This window comes from Dendropsophus ebraccatus, chromosome 3 (genome assembly GCF_027789765.1).
Source record: "Dendropsophus ebraccatus isolate aDenEbr1 chromosome 3, aDenEbr1.pat, whole genome shotgun sequence".
NCBI classification, from domain to species: Eukaryota; Metazoa; Chordata; class Amphibia; order Anura; family Hylidae; genus Dendropsophus; species Dendropsophus ebraccatus.
The window spans coordinates 130,831,160-130,850,061 of record NC_091456.1 but is presented as its reverse complement, the minus strand read 5'-3'; the positions used below and the strand labels follow the sequence as shown (position 1 = coordinate 130,850,061).

At 45.0% G+C, this 18,902-nt stretch overlaps 1 protein-coding gene across 2 annotated transcripts in view; it reads left to right on the top strand.

The window, feature by feature from the left end:
- Nucleotides 1-7,474: 7,474 nt before the first annotated feature.
- The window catches only part of ARL14EPL (ARF like GTPase 14 effector protein like), a 37,745-nt gene continuing 26,317 nt past the window's right edge, over nt 7,475-18,902 (top strand). Inside the window, exon 1 of one of the 2 annotated variants that reach the window (XM_069964578.1) lies at nt 7,475-7,544. Coding sequence is in view for 1 of the 2 variants with exons in the window: in XM_069964576.1 (XP_069820677.1) it covers nt 7,492-7,544 (53 nt within the window). In the remaining variant the exon portion in view is untranslated. The remainder of the gene's footprint in view (nt 7,545-18,902) is intronic. The other variant, XM_069964576.1, reaches the window with a different exon arrangement.

Sequence of the window (18,902 nt, the reverse complement as noted above, 5' to 3'; positions counted from 1 at the left end):
CCCCATCACTCTGCTAAACAGCGACTATAAATTCCTAGCTAAAATTCTGGCAACCCGCCTACAACAAATCCTTCCGTCTCTCATACACCCCTCCCAACGGGGCTTCATTCAGCATAGACAAGCCGTTCGCAACATCAGAACCGCGCTCTCCTGTATCGTGGAGGCTCGGGAACCTTCTTCCCCCCTGACTATGATACTCAGTTTGGACGCGGAAAAGGCCTTTGATAAGGTCTCCTGGCCCTTTCTCCATTCCACCATTAGGCCCTACATTCTCTAACTTCTTGACGTACACCCAATTGGACGCTTGCTCTAAATTGACTATTAACGGACTTAATACATTACCATTTGATATCTTCACAGGCACCAGGCAGGGCTGCCCCCTCTCTCCTCTCCTTTTCAATCTCTCCCTGGACCCTCTACTATATTACCTATCCCCAACTACACCTTCTGACACCTCCCCGCCGTATCACGGCAACATCACTATGACTGCGTTCGCGGACGACATCCTCCTTGTAATTAAAACCCCCCAATCCACACTATCCCCTTTACTGGATGACCTCCAGGTTCTGGGTAAACTCTCAGGCTATATAATTAACCTAGACAAATCAGAGGCTTTGTTGCTTCGAGGCCCTCCACGCCCACGCTGGACTTACGCATACCCTTTTCATTGGCGCTCCTCCGAGGTTACATATCTGGGCATTACCTTACCAAAACAAATCTCCCTTCTCTATAAAACTAATATTAGGCCCTATATTTCCTCCCTAGAAGCCACTGTGTCAAACTGGCGTAACTTACCGCTATCCTACGTGGGCAGAGCATACCTCTTGAAAATGGTGGAGTTCCCTCGTCTCCTTTATATCCTCCACTCCCTCCCCATTTATTTGCGCCCCAAAGACGAAAAGAAAATCAATTACCTATTCCGCTCCTTTATTTGGAGGGGCGGCAGATCCAGGATCCCGTTCCATCTCCTAAAACAACCCAAATTTAATGGGGGGGCTGAACTTTTCAGAAGTCCGGGCATACAATATAGTGACTCTCATGCGTGTGGCGATGGACTGGCTGTATCACACCTCTCACTTCACCGATCCTAAATGAGACCAACAATTCCTTCCCCGCCTTTCCCTGGCCAACTTCCTTCATCAGCCCTTTCGAAACATCTCCGAAACCTGTAGATTAAATCCTCTGTTGATGGCAACATGGTGGGCATGGCAAAAAATGAGGCGGACCAAGTGCCTACACCCATATTATTCGCCATTCCTCTCCCTCATACATAATCCCGACTTCCAAGATGGCTCACCCCATGGTGAGTTTATCCGTTTGCACAAAGCTGGACTTAGTTACGTGTAACAGTTTTTACACCCTGACACACATGCGGTTCTTTCTTTAGTGGACCTCTCTAAAAAATTCCCGCACATACACATACCTTTCTTTTCCTACTTACAGGCACATAGCTATGTCTCCAAGGTGCTGGCAGCAATACATCCGCTGGAATGGTCCTTAGAAATCAAAAAAAGCTCGTAGACACCCTCCCAACATGCGGGCCACACCTCCTATTACTATAGCTTTATACACTCCCCCTTGGACCTCGCTCAATCCCCGGCTGCAATGACCAAATGGTCGCAAGACATTCCGGAAATGACAACCTCTATCCTTCTAAAAGCTCATATAAGAGGCCTTAGATACCTACCCTCTAGCCGGTACCTGGAGATGCAGCTACAACTGCTTCATAGGTCGTATCTCTCACCGGTTAGAGGTTACAAAATGGGTCTCTACCAGTCGGATTCCTGTTTCAGATGTCGTAAGGGAGGGGCGGGCATATACCACTGCTTATGAGGGGGTCCTGTCGTCCGCTCTTTCTGGGACCGGGTCACCACATTTGCTCCCACACATTTGGTTAACTACATTCCCTCGGGCCCAATATGGGCTATTTTTGGTTATATAGACACACAGGAGTTTCCCTGTTCAGCGGGTGGCAGAAAACTCATATACATGGTCTTTGCTGCGGGCGTGAAAACCATACTGCACACATGGAATCACCCCACTGCCCCCCCATTCCGGTTGTTTCTAGAACAACTATCTTTCATTATGAAAATGGACTGGGTGGAAGCTTCGCAGAGAAGGGAGACTCATGTGGAAAGATTTTTTGACTGTTGGGAGAGTTACATCGCTTTGCTGCCCACACAGGTGCAGCGCTCTATCAAAGAGTGTTTTTGTATAACTACATGGTATCAGAAGAGGATGTAGGCTAAGGACCCACCTATAGATCTGGGGTGAGCCGGAATATCCCAGGCACTTAGATTCGGAGGTCCACATTGGGCTTCCCATGAGAGCTTCAGTTGTTTTATAGTTTTAAATGCACATTGACGATGTTTTGGTTCTTTTGTGATTATCTCTGCTAATGCAGGTATCCTACTTGCACCAGGTTAGCTTATGACCGAAATGCTATACATTACCTGCTCATTTCATAAGTGAAATTTGTTTGTTTAATGTTGGAAAATTTATAAAAACATTTAAATATAATATATCCAAGAGTTCCTACATCACACATCCACGCACAGGCAAACGTTTTCCCATAAAAGGTTATTTTACATGTGACTCCTCATATGTGGTATACCTAATCAAATGCCCATGTGGCCTTGGCTACGTGGGGGAAACAACACAACACATAAGAGATCGTATAGCACAACATAAGTCTACAATCAGATGCCAGAAGACGCTATTCCCATTTCCAGCACACTTCTCTTCAGCCAAACACCAGGTGTCACAACTACGCTTCCAGGTTACTGAACAACAGGGGGCAACAGAATAAAGAGACCTAAAGAATGAGAGGCGTATTGGATACACACCTTGAATACCCTGGAACCGTATGGACTATATAGAGTCTATGAAATCTTGCATTCGTAAATGGACTATGAAAATACAGCACTAACATATTTTCTCCTTTTTTCCCTTTTCCAGGTGCCATAGAATATATTACCTTGACTACTGACAGGTAGTATCACCTATAGTTCAGTATGACGTTATCTGATTCCCTTCCCTTCTTTACTTCCATTTATATACAACACTATGATAACCACGCCTTTTTTACTTATGGCTTGCTGACGGTTATCCCCAATAGGACACTGGGATTAAAACATGGCCATCCGATATTTTTTATTACTACATGACTTCCAATTTTACTATTGTGCATTCATCCATGCAATTGACTAGGGACTAAGTCCCATATACACTATTCTAGACCTCTTGTTTATTAATTTGTATATACTTAATATATTCTGTATATATATGTCCACTCATTTTCACCGTTTGTATTTCTCATCATAGACCCCTTAACAAAGGTGTAGACAACACCAAAACGTCGGGCAAAAGATTGTATTATGGTCTATGAAGCTGTTATGGTCAGTATGGCAAAGGCAGTCTGACAAGACACGGACAGTGAGTCCTGAGCTGACCCCACCCACTGACCCTGCCTAATTGCCACGGACGGCCCTAAACGGCCCGGACAACCACGGAGTCGGTCCCTACACTGAATAGGTGCGACACACAGAGCACGGACAGACAAACAAAACACAATAAGAGGTGTCAGACAAACCAGGTCAGCAACAGTCGAGCGGCGAAGTACAAAAACAGCAAACAGGAGAATAGTCGAGGTCAAATGCAGAAGGTCCAGAATACAGAGATCAGTGTAACTAAACAGGGAGCTGAGCAGGCGAGTGAACTCTAATAGTCAGCAGGGAAGGGAGAAACTTGCTGCTTTTTATCTGAGATCAGAGACTAAGTCCAGCAGATGATTGGACCAGCCCTGATCCCAGCAGCAAGTTCAGCTGAGAAGATCAAGCAGAGCAGTAACCCCTGCACTGCCAGGAGTCTGCCAGGAAAAGCGGGTGTGGCTGGCAAATACAACACAATTCAGACAGAGTAAAAAGAAAAACACAGACAAACTCAGCGCTTCCTCGACCGCCCGGCACGGACCGAGGAGCGCAAAGTCATATTCCTAACAGAAGCTAATTGAATCTTTGTAAAATTAACAAGCACTTTATGCACCTGCAGCAAAAAAGACTCATATTCAATTATTTCAAGCAATTTTGTGGATATTAATCAGAACATATTTAGTTTTGTCACATGACCCCTATTGGATGTTTATTCACATGTTTCACCAATGGACATTCTGCTTATCAGTAGCTTTGATCCCACACTACTGCCATATTTTGCGTGTTGTTTTGTTATTGATATTACATGACTACTTGTATTTGATGTATTCACCTGCACAGTGTTATTATACTGTTAAGTCTATATACCCTTTGTTAAAAATTTTGAAAAACCATAATAAAAAAAAACCTTTTGAAACTTTAGTGATCAGTGCCAGGCAGTGAGTGCCAAGGGTAATAAAACAATGGGATGCTTTAAAAGAGGCCTAGATGCTAAAGATGAGAACACAGTTTTGCCTCTTTATAAATCACAGGTTAGAACACACATGGAATACTGTGTACAGTTTTGGGCACCTGTATATAAGAAGGATATGATTAAACTGGAGAGGATGAAGATGAAGTAGACCAAGGTCATTAAGGGAATGGGTGGGCTACAGTACCAAGACAGATTATCAATTATTTGGTTTTAAAAAAAGAGGTCTTTGACATGAGGCAATTGACATCTGCCTCATATGGGTTTTTGCCTTCTTCTGGTTTAACACAGTAGAGTTTTTGTAGGTTTAACTACAGAGACTACCAAGGAGCCAGAGGTTGAGGATGAGGTCCCACTGTTTGAGAGCAAGGAAGTGTCACCGACAGCAGAGAAAAGTGTTTCCAATAAAAAAAAAGTTCAAAGATGGCGCAAGTATGGGAGGAGCATGGAGCAGAAGCTTTCATACAGACTGAACTTTACCTCACATTGACTGTCCTCTAGATGACCACACGACGGTCCAGCAGCCCCGGGAACTCCTCTGGAAGTCCTGATGGACAAGTAAATTCAGTAGGTAGCCCCCAAAACACCCCCCTGCGTCTCTAGCCTGGCGGAGCCACCACAAGTTGATTCCAAGATGGAGCTGGGAGAGGACACAGACAGCCCGGATGTAGACAGTGCAGCCCAGCAGTAGCTCCCTCACAAAGCAGCCCCTCCAGCTGAGGTCTTTGATTGCACCAGTCACGTTCTGAACCGCTGCGGTCCCGGCTGCCGCATGTAGCCGGTCTGATCGCTGTGCCCGCTAATTAAGTAATCAGATGCAGCTGCATCTTATTACTATGTGCAGCCGATTCCCTGATTCCCAGGGGGGATTCTAGTATAAGTGTAAAAAAAAAAAAAAGTGTTTTTATTAATAAAAAGCCCTCTCCCTTAATAAAAGTTTGAATCACCCCCCTTTTACTATGTTATAAATAAAAATAAATAAATAAATAAACATGTTTGGTATTTCCACGTGCAAAATATTAATTTATCACATTCCTAACCTTGCACGGTAAATGGCGTAAGCGCCAAACAATCCCAAAGTGCCAAACTGTGCATTGTTTGTCGCATCAAATCCAGAAAAATTGTAATAAAAAGCGATCAAAAAGTCGCATATGCGCAATCAAGGTAACAATAGAAAGAACACATCATGGAGCAAAAAATGACACCTGACACAGACTCATAGATAAAAGCGCTGGAAATAGAGCGATTTTAAGGAACATATATTTGTTAACAATGGTTTGAATTTTTTACAGGCCATCAGATACAATAAAAGTTATACATGTTATATATCGTTGTAATCGGAACCACTTGAGAAACATATATAACGAGACAGTTTTACCCCAGGGCGAACGGCGTAAAAACAAAAACCCTCCAAATAAAAAAAAGGTTTTTTTTCAGTTTCACCACACATTTAATTTTTTTCTGGTTTCGCAGTGTACTTTATGAACAAATTCAGCCTGTCATTGCAAAGTACAATTAGTGGCACAAAAAATAAGGGCTCGTGTGGGTTTCTTGGTAAAAAAAAATACAACTGCTATGGCCTTTTAAGCACAAGGAGGAAAAAACAAGAACGCAAAAATTTAAATTGGCCCGATCCTCTAGGGGTTAATGTACACGAAAATTTAGTCAACCGAATTTTTGCAAAAACAGACAAGAAAAACTGATTGTAAAAATGTAGAGGGGGATTTATGAAGACAGGCGTACAAGTAAGCCAGTCTTATATTAGGCCCCGCCCCCTTTCCCCATGCAGGATTCATTAAGAGCCGCAGCTGGGAAAGTTTTCCACTTTTATGGATCGTAAGCTCCCTATAGAGGTAAAATCCTCAAGCTTACTCAGATATACCATAATGACTTGGAAAGAGATACGTTAAAGAGGTTGTCCAACATTTTTTTTCTTATTGGAAATGTGAATAATTTGTAATCTGTCCCTTTCCCTTAGTGGTTTCCTCTTACCTTTTCACTCCATGTCCCTGGGCATCCTCCTCTGTTGCTGTTTTTTGGATTTGTATTTGTTTACATAAAGAACTTCCAGGTCACAGGGGTCAGCAGTGACATCACAGCTCTGCAAGCCTAAAGCCACACCCCCTCCTCTCTGACTCTAGCTCCACCCACTCTACCCATAGGCAGGTAATGTCTGTATTACTACAAGTGTCTTTTGAGCAGCATGGTGGCTCAGTGGCTGCCAGTTACTTATATTATCAAATCAACTCGTTTTTCACACTTTTATCTGTTGTAGGACTACAAACCCCAGCACACATGTACATGTTAGGAGTTGTAGTCCTGGATTAGATATACACTACAGTAGCCATCCTACAGGTGGATGGGATTTAATGAGCCAGGATGCTGCTGCAAGTTTACCTCAGCAAGAAATAGACAGAATGGTGAGTGACATGAGGTGAAGTCTCCTCTCTCCATATTATAGACAGCAGCAGCACTGCCCTAACACTGTACATCTTTACATTACAATAGTAAAAATATAGAGGGAGATTTAGCAAAGCTTGTGCAGGAGAGCAGTTACCCATAGCAACCATTCAGATTGCTTCCTTCATTTTTAAACAGGCATTGAAAAATAAAACCTAGAATCTGACTGGTTGCTATAGGCAACTGCTTCCCTGTTCCTCTGCACAAGTTTTTCCTATGCTGCAGTACTGTACATAGATTGTAGTCTGTCATGCTGCCTTTACTGTTGCAGTTTCTTCTGGGCTCAGATGTTAGTTAGATGTTAGGGGTGTGGCTAAAGAAATGTGGGTGCATAACCCCACCCACCTGATGACTCACTGTTCCCTCACTGACAGGAACAGGAAACAGAAAGGGAACGTGACATCACAGGAAGTAAAGAAAACACTGTCACAGTGGTCATGTGACTGAGCCTGAGAACACAGTAATCGCTCTAAATAAAAAATAGAAGTGTATTTAAAATATGCAACACCCAAAGAGGTCAGTGCAATGCTAGTTTATGGAAAAATTCATTCTGCACAACCCCTTTAAGCTCATGGTTTACCTTGCTAATTTCCAAACACTTGTCTCTTGCTAGGCACCCGGAAATCTACAATGGACAGCCTGCCCCATGGCTTCACCAGTGGGCAGATAAGAGACTTAGTAAGGTGAGGGACCTCATGGACCAAGAAAAACACAAGTGGCTAACCACTGCCACGCTCATTTCTAAATTTAATATACCTTCTCACTAGATTTTACCAAGCAAATCTTCCATATCATATCCTATACACTGCTCTTCATAAATATATCCTTACGCTTGACAAACTGGCGCTCTTTAATGGACTTGAGATAATCGAACAGCACTGATGTTCAGGTTCGTACGAACCCGAACCATTGGTATTTAAGTCCCGCAGTCTTCCCGTTCTGTGGGGAAGGTGGAGACAGCCCGAGTCCCGCCTGGAAAACAGGAATACATGGGCCATAGGTTGTATTCCTGTTTTCCAGGCGGGACTCGGGCTGTCTCCACCTTCCCCACAGAACAGGAAGGCTGCGGGAGTCAAATACCGATGGTTCGAGTTTGTACGAATCTGAACATCAGCGCTGTTCGATCATCTCTAAAGTGGACAAGATGAACTCTAGATAAAGACATAGTAGACAATATTCTGGCAGGTTGGGAAATGGTCAGGAGGTGTTTTATAAACGGACACTGGAGGGAAACATTTTAAGATGGCACATGGAGCCTTATATGGTTTCAATACTCTCCCATCCCCCACTTTCTCAGACAGAAACTTCCTGTCCCAAATGTCAGTCACCCTTACTAACGTGGTACAGAGTATGGAATTGCAGCTTCACTTCCCAGTTTTGGCAGGATGTCACCAAATACATTTATACCCACTGGAAGGTCAAACTAGCCTTGACTCAAACACTGCTCTTTAATTACTGTAATATTATTAGTTGCTCTTTAGTGTTTGTTCCATAACTGGTTATCCCCTACACCACCTGATATCCCAATGGTAATTGCACAAATTAAAGTATTTTTTGGAGTGGATTGCATAGATATGCCACAAAGACAGGAGTACTAAAAATAGCCATAGCAGACATAGTGGGTCATTTTGACTAACAGAGTGGTACTGTAGAGCTGATTTAGCTGGCTCTCTAGGAGCTCCATATCTAACTTTACTTGTCTCTATAGTGTATTCCAGCGCAATTTTATTACAGGGCCCATTACATATATGAAACAGTGTACAATCTGTGGAAGTCATACATGTAAGCTGTTTATCAAGTACAATTCTGATGCATCCCTGTAACCTTTTCAAATACATTGTAATTCAAATACATTTTTCAAACAAAAAAGCAACAAAAAAACAACACCAGCTATAAGGAGTCAGAATCAATAGTGCAAGATGAAAAAAATAAAGTCCCAAAAGTAAATGTGTCAGTATAAAAAAAAAATCTGCCACAGGTAGTACTGCTGCCAAGAAGGATAAACCCAGTGAAGAATCAGAGAAACCGGACAACGATGTAAAAGAGGAGTCAAAGCCTAAAGTAAAAACCAAGCTTGACGAAAAGTTCCTGGCTTCAGTGAAAAGAGAAGAAAACACTTCCTTTAAGTAGCAAACGTAAGATGGGTGCAATAGAGAGAGAGGTTTCAGAGACAAAAGATGCAGATGATGAGGAGAAAACGGAGGCTGCAGAAGAAGAGCAGGAGAAGACTACAGAGAAGCCATTTCTGGTGTCCAGAAGTAAAATTAAGCTAAAAGTAATTACAGAAGAGGAGAACAGCGGCTCTGAGGGTAAGGAGATGACTTCAGAGAGGCAGAAGGATGGTATAAAACTTACTATCTGGATCTCCAACAAGAGGAGGAGGCTGGAGCTGCCTGTGGAGAACCTTGCTGTGGAAGACCCAGAGGAGGGAAAATAGAGGAAAACATTGGCAAGAGGCTAAGGCGGTCTCCTTGGATTTCCCGACCATCTGCCAAGGTCTGCCTACACCTGAAAAGAAACAGCGATGATGAAAAATTGCCTGCTTCTGCAAATTTTTAAAAGGAGGAGAAAGAGAAGAAATCTGAAAATAAATCAAGCCAGAGGACAGAGAAGAAGTTTAGACCTAGAAGACGGACACACTCGACCAACTTGTGATCTCGCCTCATAAATCCTCAAGTGAAGAGGAATAATAGAAGTCTGAGAGCATTCAGGAGGATTCAGAGAAAGGTTCAGAAGATGAAAAGAAAGGGTAAGGTGTCCGGGGGAAGACGATGAGCCATTTAAAAACGTGGCCTTCTCAACCACCTAGAGCTGATTGTGCTGTGTGAGTCTTATGATAGTGGATACCATAAAGCCTGTCTCTGGCCGCCTATGCTGCCAATTCCTGATGGTATGGTTTTGCCCACCATGCCAACTTAAAATACTTTGAGAGAAACTTTAGGAACAGTTACAGAATCTAGGTGTCATCCTTAAAGGAGACCTGTCACCCCCCGTGCCGGGGTGACAGGCTCCCGACCCCCAGCTAGATCCCCTTATACTGACCTCATCTCGCCGAATCCCGCTCCCGGAGCCGGTCACGGGACGGAGATATCCTGGTCAGAAGCTGGTGCGCACGCTGTGGAGATAGGTCCAGCGTCCATGGAGAATGAATGGAGCCAGAGGATATTGATGAGGTCCCACTGACTGAGAGCAAGGAAGTGCCACCGACAGCAGTGCTAAGTGTTTCCAATGAAAAGCTGGGTAGCTTAAAGACGAAGTCAGCTATAAGGAGTCAGAATAAACAGTGGAAGATGAAAAAAATAAAGACCCAAAAGTAAAGTAAAGTAAAGCAGTATTACTGCCGCCAAGAAGGATAAACCCAGTGAAGATTCAGAGAAACCGGACAACAATGTAAAAAAGGCATCAAAGCCTACAGAGAAAACCTGTCAGGAACTCATCTGCCGGCAATCCAGTGTCACTCTCTCCTTGCTCGACGCTGTCAGTCTGAGCAGGATCGCAACGTCACCTCTCCTGCTGGGGCCAGGTGACGTCACGGAGACTTGGCAGTGTCCCTAGCAACCAAGGATGCAACGGTCTCACATCACGGGCCGGAGCCTCCCAGCCTACTAAGCTGAATGGCATTGCACTCGGGATGACAGACGGATCACTCCGCCAGTCAGCCTGCAGTGCTTTAGCTGTAGTGTGTCTGGATCCAGGGGGCCGGACCAATAGTAGTCTAGTCCGGGCCCCTGGTCCAGTATAAAGAGTTGTGACTGCCAGCCACACATTGCTGGCTATTAGTTAATGCTAAGCTAAGTGTCCCTGCTATTCCCTGTGTATCTGCCCTGACCAGGGGCGTAGCTAAAGGGCTGATGGGCCCTTGTGCAAAATTTTAGCTTGGGCCCCCCCCCCATCCCTTCGGATGAGCGCAGTCATACACAGACGCACACTCAGCGCACAGAGCACACTCAGCGCACACAGAGCACACTCAGCGCACACAGAGCACACTCAGCGCACACACAGAACACACTCAGCACACACAGAGCACACTCAGCGCACAGACACTTACTTAAAAGAGGAAACTTTATCAGCAGCTCCATGCCCCCCTCCTCCTGCTTCCTCTTCCTGCTGGTGCCGGACCATGCTCTCCCGCCACTCCCCCTTGCACGGACTGCAGAGGGTAGCAGAAAACAGGTAATGGGGAGGCAGGGCCGGCTCCAGGTTTTTGTGGGCCCTTGGGCAACAGAGCCTTGGCGGGACCCTTTGAGGAGCAAATCATGGAGAGACAGGCGAGGAAAGATTTGCAGCAGAAGAAACATGCGGCTGCTGCATATCCTTCTCCTCCTGTATCTCCTGATCTCTACGGTAGTCAGGAATCTGGAGGAGTAAGACAAAAGTGACAGGATTATATATATATATATATATATATATATTTATATATATATATTACATCAGGACCTCTATACACAAAACAACTAGAAGCCCCAGCACATACAGAAGTTTGCAGAGCCTACCGTTCAGCCCTCTATCAGGTCAGTTTCCGATCATATGACCCGTGACATCATCAAAGGTCCTTCTCCTTCCTATTTAAAGGTCCTTTACACCTCCTTCCTCCGGCTGTATTGAAGATTTATGAAGAAGTCGTGTGCCCGGGGACCCCAGTATGTATCGGCGGGCCCCTAACTGGCACATGCGGCCTCTAGGGGCCCAGTCCCCTCTGTTACTTCACTTTTTTCTTTTTTTTTTTACTAACAGAAAAAAAAATGTAGTAACAGACGGGACTGGGCCCCTAGAGGAGCTGTGGGCCCCGGCACTTGCCCTAGTTAGCCGGGTGCTGACGCCGGCCCTGTGGGAAGGACTCAGGACACCACACTGCAGCATTAGACAGCCTGGCTCAGTGCTCTTCTCCCGAATCGGCTGCCATTATCACAGCTGATTCGGGAGGACTGCAGAGAGGCAGGAAGTGGCGAGGGAGCCCAGCGGGCCCCCTGTAGCTAGGGGCCCAGTCGCCATGGCGACCGTTGCGACCCTTATGGCTACGTCACTGGCCCTGACCTTTGCCTGTCTGCTCTCCTGCCTTGTCTGCCACCTGCCCTGACCTATTTGGCAGTCCGCAACTATTCGACCATTTACAAATTTTGTACTGATGTTGCCCACTGTTACCGACCTGGACCGTTGACGTTGTCTTATTGTGTTTGTTCGTCTGTCTCAGCTTTGTGTGCCACCCTAGCAGTATAGGTGCTGTAACCGACGAGATGGTCCTGGCTTCAGTAAAAGAGAAGAAAACATTTCCTTTAAGGAGCAAATGTAAGTTGGGTGCAGTGGAGAGCGAAATATGACAAAATATGCAGATGATGAAGAGAAAACGGAGACTGCAGAAGAAGAGCAGAAGAATTCAGAGAAGCCATTGCTAGTGTCCAGAAGTAAAAATAAGCTAAAAGCCGTTACAGAAGAGGAGAACAGTGGCTTAGCGAGTAAGAAGATGGCGACCGTTGCGACCCTTATGGCTACGTCACTGGCCCTGACCTTTGCCTGTCTGCTCTCCTGCCTTGTCTGCCACCTGCCCTGACCTATTTGGCAGTCCCCAACCATTCGACCATTTACAAATTTTGTACTGATGTTGCCCACTGTTACCGACCCGGACCGTTGACGTTGTCTTATTGTGTTTGTTCGTCTGTCTCAGCTTTGTGTGCCACCCTAGCAGTATAGGTGCTGTAACCGACGAGATGCTCCTGGCTTCAGTAAAAGAGAAGAAAACATTTCCTTTAAGGAGCAAATGTAAGTTGGGTGCAATGGAGAGCGAAATATGACAAAATATGCAGATGATGAAGAGAATACGGAGGCTGCAGAAGAAGAGCAGAAGAATTCAGAGAAGCCATTGCTAGTGTCCAGAAGTAAAAATAAGCTAAAAGCCGTTACAGAAGAGGAGAACATTGGCTTAGCGAGTAAGAAGATGGCGACCGTTGCGACCCTTATGGCTACGTCACTGGCCCTGACCTTTGCCTGTATGCTCTCCTGCCTTGTCTGCCACCTGCCCTGACCTATTTGGCAGTCCCCAACCATTCGACCATTTACAAATTTTGTACTGATGTTGCCCACTGTTACCGACCCGGACCGTTGACGTTGTCTTATTGTGTTTGTTCGTCTGTCTCAGCTTTGTGTGCCACCCTAGCAGTATAGGTGCTGTAACCGACGAGATGCTCCTGGCTTCAGTAAAAGAGAAGAAAACATTTCCTTTAAGGAGCAAATGTAAGTTGGGTGCAATGGAGAGCGAAATATGACAAAATATGCAGATGATGAAGAGAAAACGGAGGCTGCAGAAGAAGAGCAGAAGAATTCAGAGAAGCCATTGCTAGTGTCCAGAAGTAAAAATAAGCTAAAAGCCGTTACAGAAGAGGAGAACAGTGGCTTAGCGAGTAAGAAGATGACTTCAGAGAGGCAGAAGGATTGCATAAAACTCACTATCCAGATCCAAAAGAGGAGGAGGCTGGAGCTGCCTGTGGAGAACCTGGCTTTGGAAGACCCAGAGTAGGCAGACATGAAAGAAAACATTAGCAGGAGGCTAAGGTGGTCTCTATGGATTTATCGACTATCTGACTTGGTGGCGGAGGTTAAAGTCCGCAAGCCTGAGAAGAAACAGAGCGATGATGAAGATTAGCATGCTCTTGCAAAACTAGAAAAAGAGGAGAAAGAGAAGAAATCTGAAAAAGAATTAGGCCAGAGAACAAAGAAAAATGTAAGAAATGTGGCCTTCCCAACCACCCCGAGCTGATTCTGCTGTGTGACTCTTGTAATAGTGAATACCATACAGCCTGTTTCTGTCAGCCTCTGATGCTGATTCCTAATGGGGAATAGTTCTGCCCACCGTGTCAACATAAATTACTTTGTGAGAAACTTGATGAACAGTTACAGAATCTAGATGTCATCCTTGAGAAGATACAGTGAGCAGAAAGAAGGAAAGAGCGTTTGGTTTAGGTTGGAATCAGTATCGAGAACCTTATCCCTAGTCTGGAAGAACTGGTCAATGAAGAAGTGAACAGTGATAAAGTACTGTATATAAAGCAAAAGTAGACTATGTGGATGTGGACGCCACTGCTCCAAGAAAGACAGTAATAGAAAGCACACAGGATGAAAGTGAAATTTCCAATGAGAAGAGAAATTCTAGTTAAGAGTTTACAAAAACTTAAAGTGACACTGTCACCCCCTATATGCATTTTAAATGCTCTCCACAGGTGTAAAGGGTAAATGTTACAGCTTTTATTACTTATTTTATTTCACACCTAATGGTGCTTGTTCTGGTAAAAAGTCGTTTTTTATCACCTGTGGATTGCTATATGTGGGCGGGGCCTCGTGGCCTATGTGTCACATCGTTCTGCCCCTAGCGCCACTTAGCCCGCCCCATCCGTGACGTCATCACTGCATAGACCCCGCCCCCTCAGCGGCCATTGGTGGGTGCGGCCTACAGCTTTAGGCTGGCCCTTCCAATGGCTGCTGATGGGGCGGGGCCTATACGTTGATGACGTCACGGATGGGGGTGGGGCTAAGTGGCGCTAGGGGCGGAGTGATGTGGCACATAGGCCGCGAGGCCCTGCCCACATGTACCAATCAACAGGTGATAAAAATGCCTTTTTACCAGAACAAGCACCATGAGGTGCGATATAAAATAAGTAATTAAAGCTGTAACATTTACCCTTTATACCTGTGGAGAGCAGTCAAAATGCAAAAAGGGGGTGACAGTGTCACTTGAAGGAGAACAGCAAATCTAAAAGTGTAGAATGGTACTGTTTGGCAGTCAAGTGGGCACTGGACTCTTTAAAATACAATCTCCAAGGCGGACAAGCCAGCTGTAGTTGACAACATGAATATTTCAGGGAACTCCAGTCTGGTCTATATCTTCCCACAAACTTCTATGATACTACAGCTATTAATGAAGATCCGCCAAGATCAAGCCTCTGTAATTGCCATAATTCCCTTCTAGCCAAAGAGATCTTGGTTCTCCCAACTCATGATCATGAGCCGAGGGAGATAATGGAAGCTGCCTTCCAGACAGAATCTGTTGTCCCCGGGCATTCAAGTCCACAAGGACATGAAAGCATTCAACCTGATGACTTGGAGGTTGACAAGTCCCTATTGAGAACCAAAGGGTTCTCGGAGAGAGTATTGAACAAGCTTTCTCACTCTAGCAGCAAGGCGACCAACCGTTCCTATTCAAGAACTATGAAGATTTTTCAAACCTGGTGTAAATCTAAGGGTGTTGGGTCTGAGAACCCTTCCTTTCCTAAGATTCTTGAGTTTCTAAAGGATGGGTTTAATAAGGTTCTTACTCCTAGCTCCATCAAGACACAGCTTTGTCAGCATGTCTTTACAAGAAGCTACTTCAGGTACAAGAGGTCAAGGACTTTTTTAGGGCCATATCGAGTCTTAGGCCCAGATTATCAAGCCAGTAACAAGCTGGGATTTGTTCCTTGTTCTTAGACAGCTTTGTACACATCCGTTTGAACCAACTAATGATTTTTCTATTAAATCTCTGACTATGACTATGACTATTGGCTTTTCCTTTGTCAGTTGCTACTGCCAAGAGAGTGAATGAGCTTCAGGCCCTGCCCTCCAAAGAACATCTCTTTCTTAGAGGACAGATTGATACTTCAATTATTACCACCTTTATAAAGGATAAACCAGTCCATTGTCTAACCCGTATTTTATCCTCAGAGCCCTCTGGAGCAAGAGATGAACTTTTTCAGAGGACTGAAGAATTTTGTTAAGATGAAAATCTTCTTCTCTATTTCCAAGGTAGGACCAAAGGGAACATGGCCTCTAAACCATCAATCTCTAGATGGATTTGTGACTCTATACATATATGTTATTCTACAGTCGAATGGCAACCACCGGATTTTACCAGGGTAAAGTGGAATGGGTCGTGGCAACCTCTTGGGCAGAGAGAGACTCCATTCCACTTGAAGAGATCCGCCAGTCTGCCACTTGGACAACACCTTTTACCCAGTGGCGGATTAAATGTACCCTGGGCCCCGGGCTGTCAACCCAACCTGCCCCCCCCCCCGGTCAATCCTCCCAAACCGCCCACATTATAATCCGCTACTGCCCCCCCCCACGCTGTCCCCAATAAACACTACCTGCCTCCCCTCCTTGCTGGCCCCAATAAACATAATGTTTGGTCCCTTGCTGCTACCCCCAGTAAGCATTGTCCACCCCACCTCCACTGCCCCCAATAAACATATTGCCACTTGTTCACCCGCTGTTGCCCCCAATGAACATATTGCAACCTGGTTTCCTGCTGTTGCCCCCCCCCCCCCCAAGGTCGCAGCTGCAAAGAGGTTGTCAGGAGAGGAGGGTGCTGATCTTATAGGGGAGGTCACAGGGTCACAGCAGCACAGAGGATGTCAGGAGAGGAGGGTGCTGATCTTATAGGGGAGGTCACAGCAGCACAGAGGATGTCAGGAGAGAAGGGTGCTAATCCTATAGGAGAGGTCCCAGCAGCACAGAGGATGTCAGGAGAGGAGGGTGCTGATCTATAGGGGAGGTCACAGCAGCACAGAGGATGTCAGCTGGCCCTCTATTCCCCCCTTATAAATGGTCCCCCTCTTCCCCCCTTATAGATGGTCCCCCCTTAACCCCTTATAGATGGTCCCCCTCTTCCCCCCTTATAGATGGTCCCCTCTTCCCTCTGCCCCCCCTTATAGATGGTCCTCCTCTGCCCCCCCTTATAGATGGTCCTCCTCTGCCCCCCCTTATAGATGGTCCCCCTCTGCCCCCTTATAGATGGCCCCCCTTAAAGAAGTGCCCTGATTAATTTCCCATATGTGTCTAATTTCTTCAATAATTTTACCTTTATCTTGAATTAAACTAATCCAGTGTGCATTAATACGTATTATATTTCTTTTATTTTCACAAAATGAGTGCAATTCTACCAATACAGGTGCGTGATCTGATAAACATCTATTCAAGTATTTTATGTCTTTAACCAAGGGGGCCATAAGGTTATTTACCACCACCATGTCAATTCTTGACATCGTATTAGATGTCTTATTCCAACAGGAGAAAGAGCTCTTATCCGGATATTTTTCCCTCCAAAGATCCCTCAACCCTAACTCCCCAAGTACTCCCGGAAGAGGAGACCTCCCATGATTCCTCCCACCTCCAGCCGTCCTAACCCTGTCTTTATTCTCATCCATCATAGCGTTAAAATCTCCCATCACTAGGACAGGACAATCTGGTTTATTTTGGGTAAAGGCAAAAAGTGCTTTAAGAACCTCCGCGTTAAACCGTGGGGGGATATATATAGCTGCCAATATACATCTAGTGGACCCCAGTCTACCATAGAGAAAAACAAAACGCCCCTTACTATGAATTTTACGGTCAAAAAGTTCCCAGACCACATTTCTGTGGATCAGTATTGACACCCCACGCGCGTATCCAGAGAAAACCGAGTGATATTGACTAGCCCAGCACCTTTTATTCAATAAATAAACTTTAACTAGATGTGTTTCTACCAAACAACACAGGGAAGAAAATTCTTGATCACATTCATAACTGCCATTCTTTTCACCTTATCGGAGACTCCTCGGATATTCCATACCAGCAGTTTAACCTCCATTAAAAAGGGCAAGAGATCTTACACCACCCATAATCACTTTTGCCCTGGAACAGGGAGGAACAGAAAAGGGAAAAAGAGAAGGAAAAAAACCCCAGTAAATACATATTCCCCCTCCTCCTCCCTCTTGAACCCCCCTCCCTCTACCCTGTGAGCTCTTTCCACACAGAAGAAAGGTGACAACTTCTCCTTTCCCACCAATTCCCCCAGCCAATCCCGAACAAACTTCACAGTGTCCCTTCCTTCTGATCCTTCGGGAATACCCACAATTCGCAGGTTACAGCGTCGAGCTCTGTCCTCGCTATCATTCATTTTTATCCTGAGGTTGCGATTCTCAATTATCAAGTCTCCCAAGTCTTTTTTGACCTTCCTCATGTCATCTTCCAAGTCACTAATGCGCTGCTCAGACTCATCCATCCTTTCCCTGATTTTGTTTAAATCTGCTCTTACCAATGAGACCTCTGCACCAACTGATCCCACCTGAGCAGTTAATTCCTCTATAGCGCTATTACATTTTTTAATTCCTGCAAGGACCTCTGCCAACTACACCGGGGGTTCCTGATCTTCCTTTTCCATGACTATTGATCTCTCCCTGCACTCCTGACCAGACTCATTTCCACTTTTCCCACCACCTTTCCCCTTGGTGCCCACTACCGGTGAGCCAAACATTTTTTTCCATTCGGGCTGCGGCCTTTGACTCTTTCCCATCCTTTGATGGACTTCCCCCCTTGTTTGCTTTTGTAGGCATTTTAATAACACTGTGCTAATACTTCTAGGGGATATACAGCCTGATATATATATATCTATAACACCCAGTTTCACCAAATCAGCGATATCCAGGCAATATCAGAATGGTCTTATTCACCAAACAATATCAGAATGGCATTAGTCACTGATGAAAAACCATATCAGAGTGGTATTAGTCACTGCCGATAGATGATATCCAAACAATATCAGAATGACATAAGACACTGATAGGCAATAATGACCCGATAGACTCAGAATGGTGTTAGTCACTGATAGACAATGATATCCCAACAATATCCAAATGGCTTAGTCACTGGTGGAAAATGATGTCCCGATAATATCAGAATAGCATTAGTCACTGAAAGTAGATGAAATCCAGAAAATATCAGAATGGCATTGGTCACTGAAGGGAAATGATATCCAGACCATAACCGACTGGCATTAGTCACTGATCAAAAATGCAATATCAGATTGGAGTTAGTCACTGATAAAAAATGATATCCAAATGGAACAAAGTGGCATTAGCCACTGATATGGGTTGATACCACGTTAGTATCCAGCTGAAAGGTAGAAAATTAGTATCACGCTAGGAAGAGATGGTAGCAAAGATTAGTAGCGTGTCAGCATTAGTCACAGTTAGTAACACGTCAGCTAAATGTCACTAGAAAATAACCTCCGCTCAGAGGCCCAACACAAACAAGGAAAA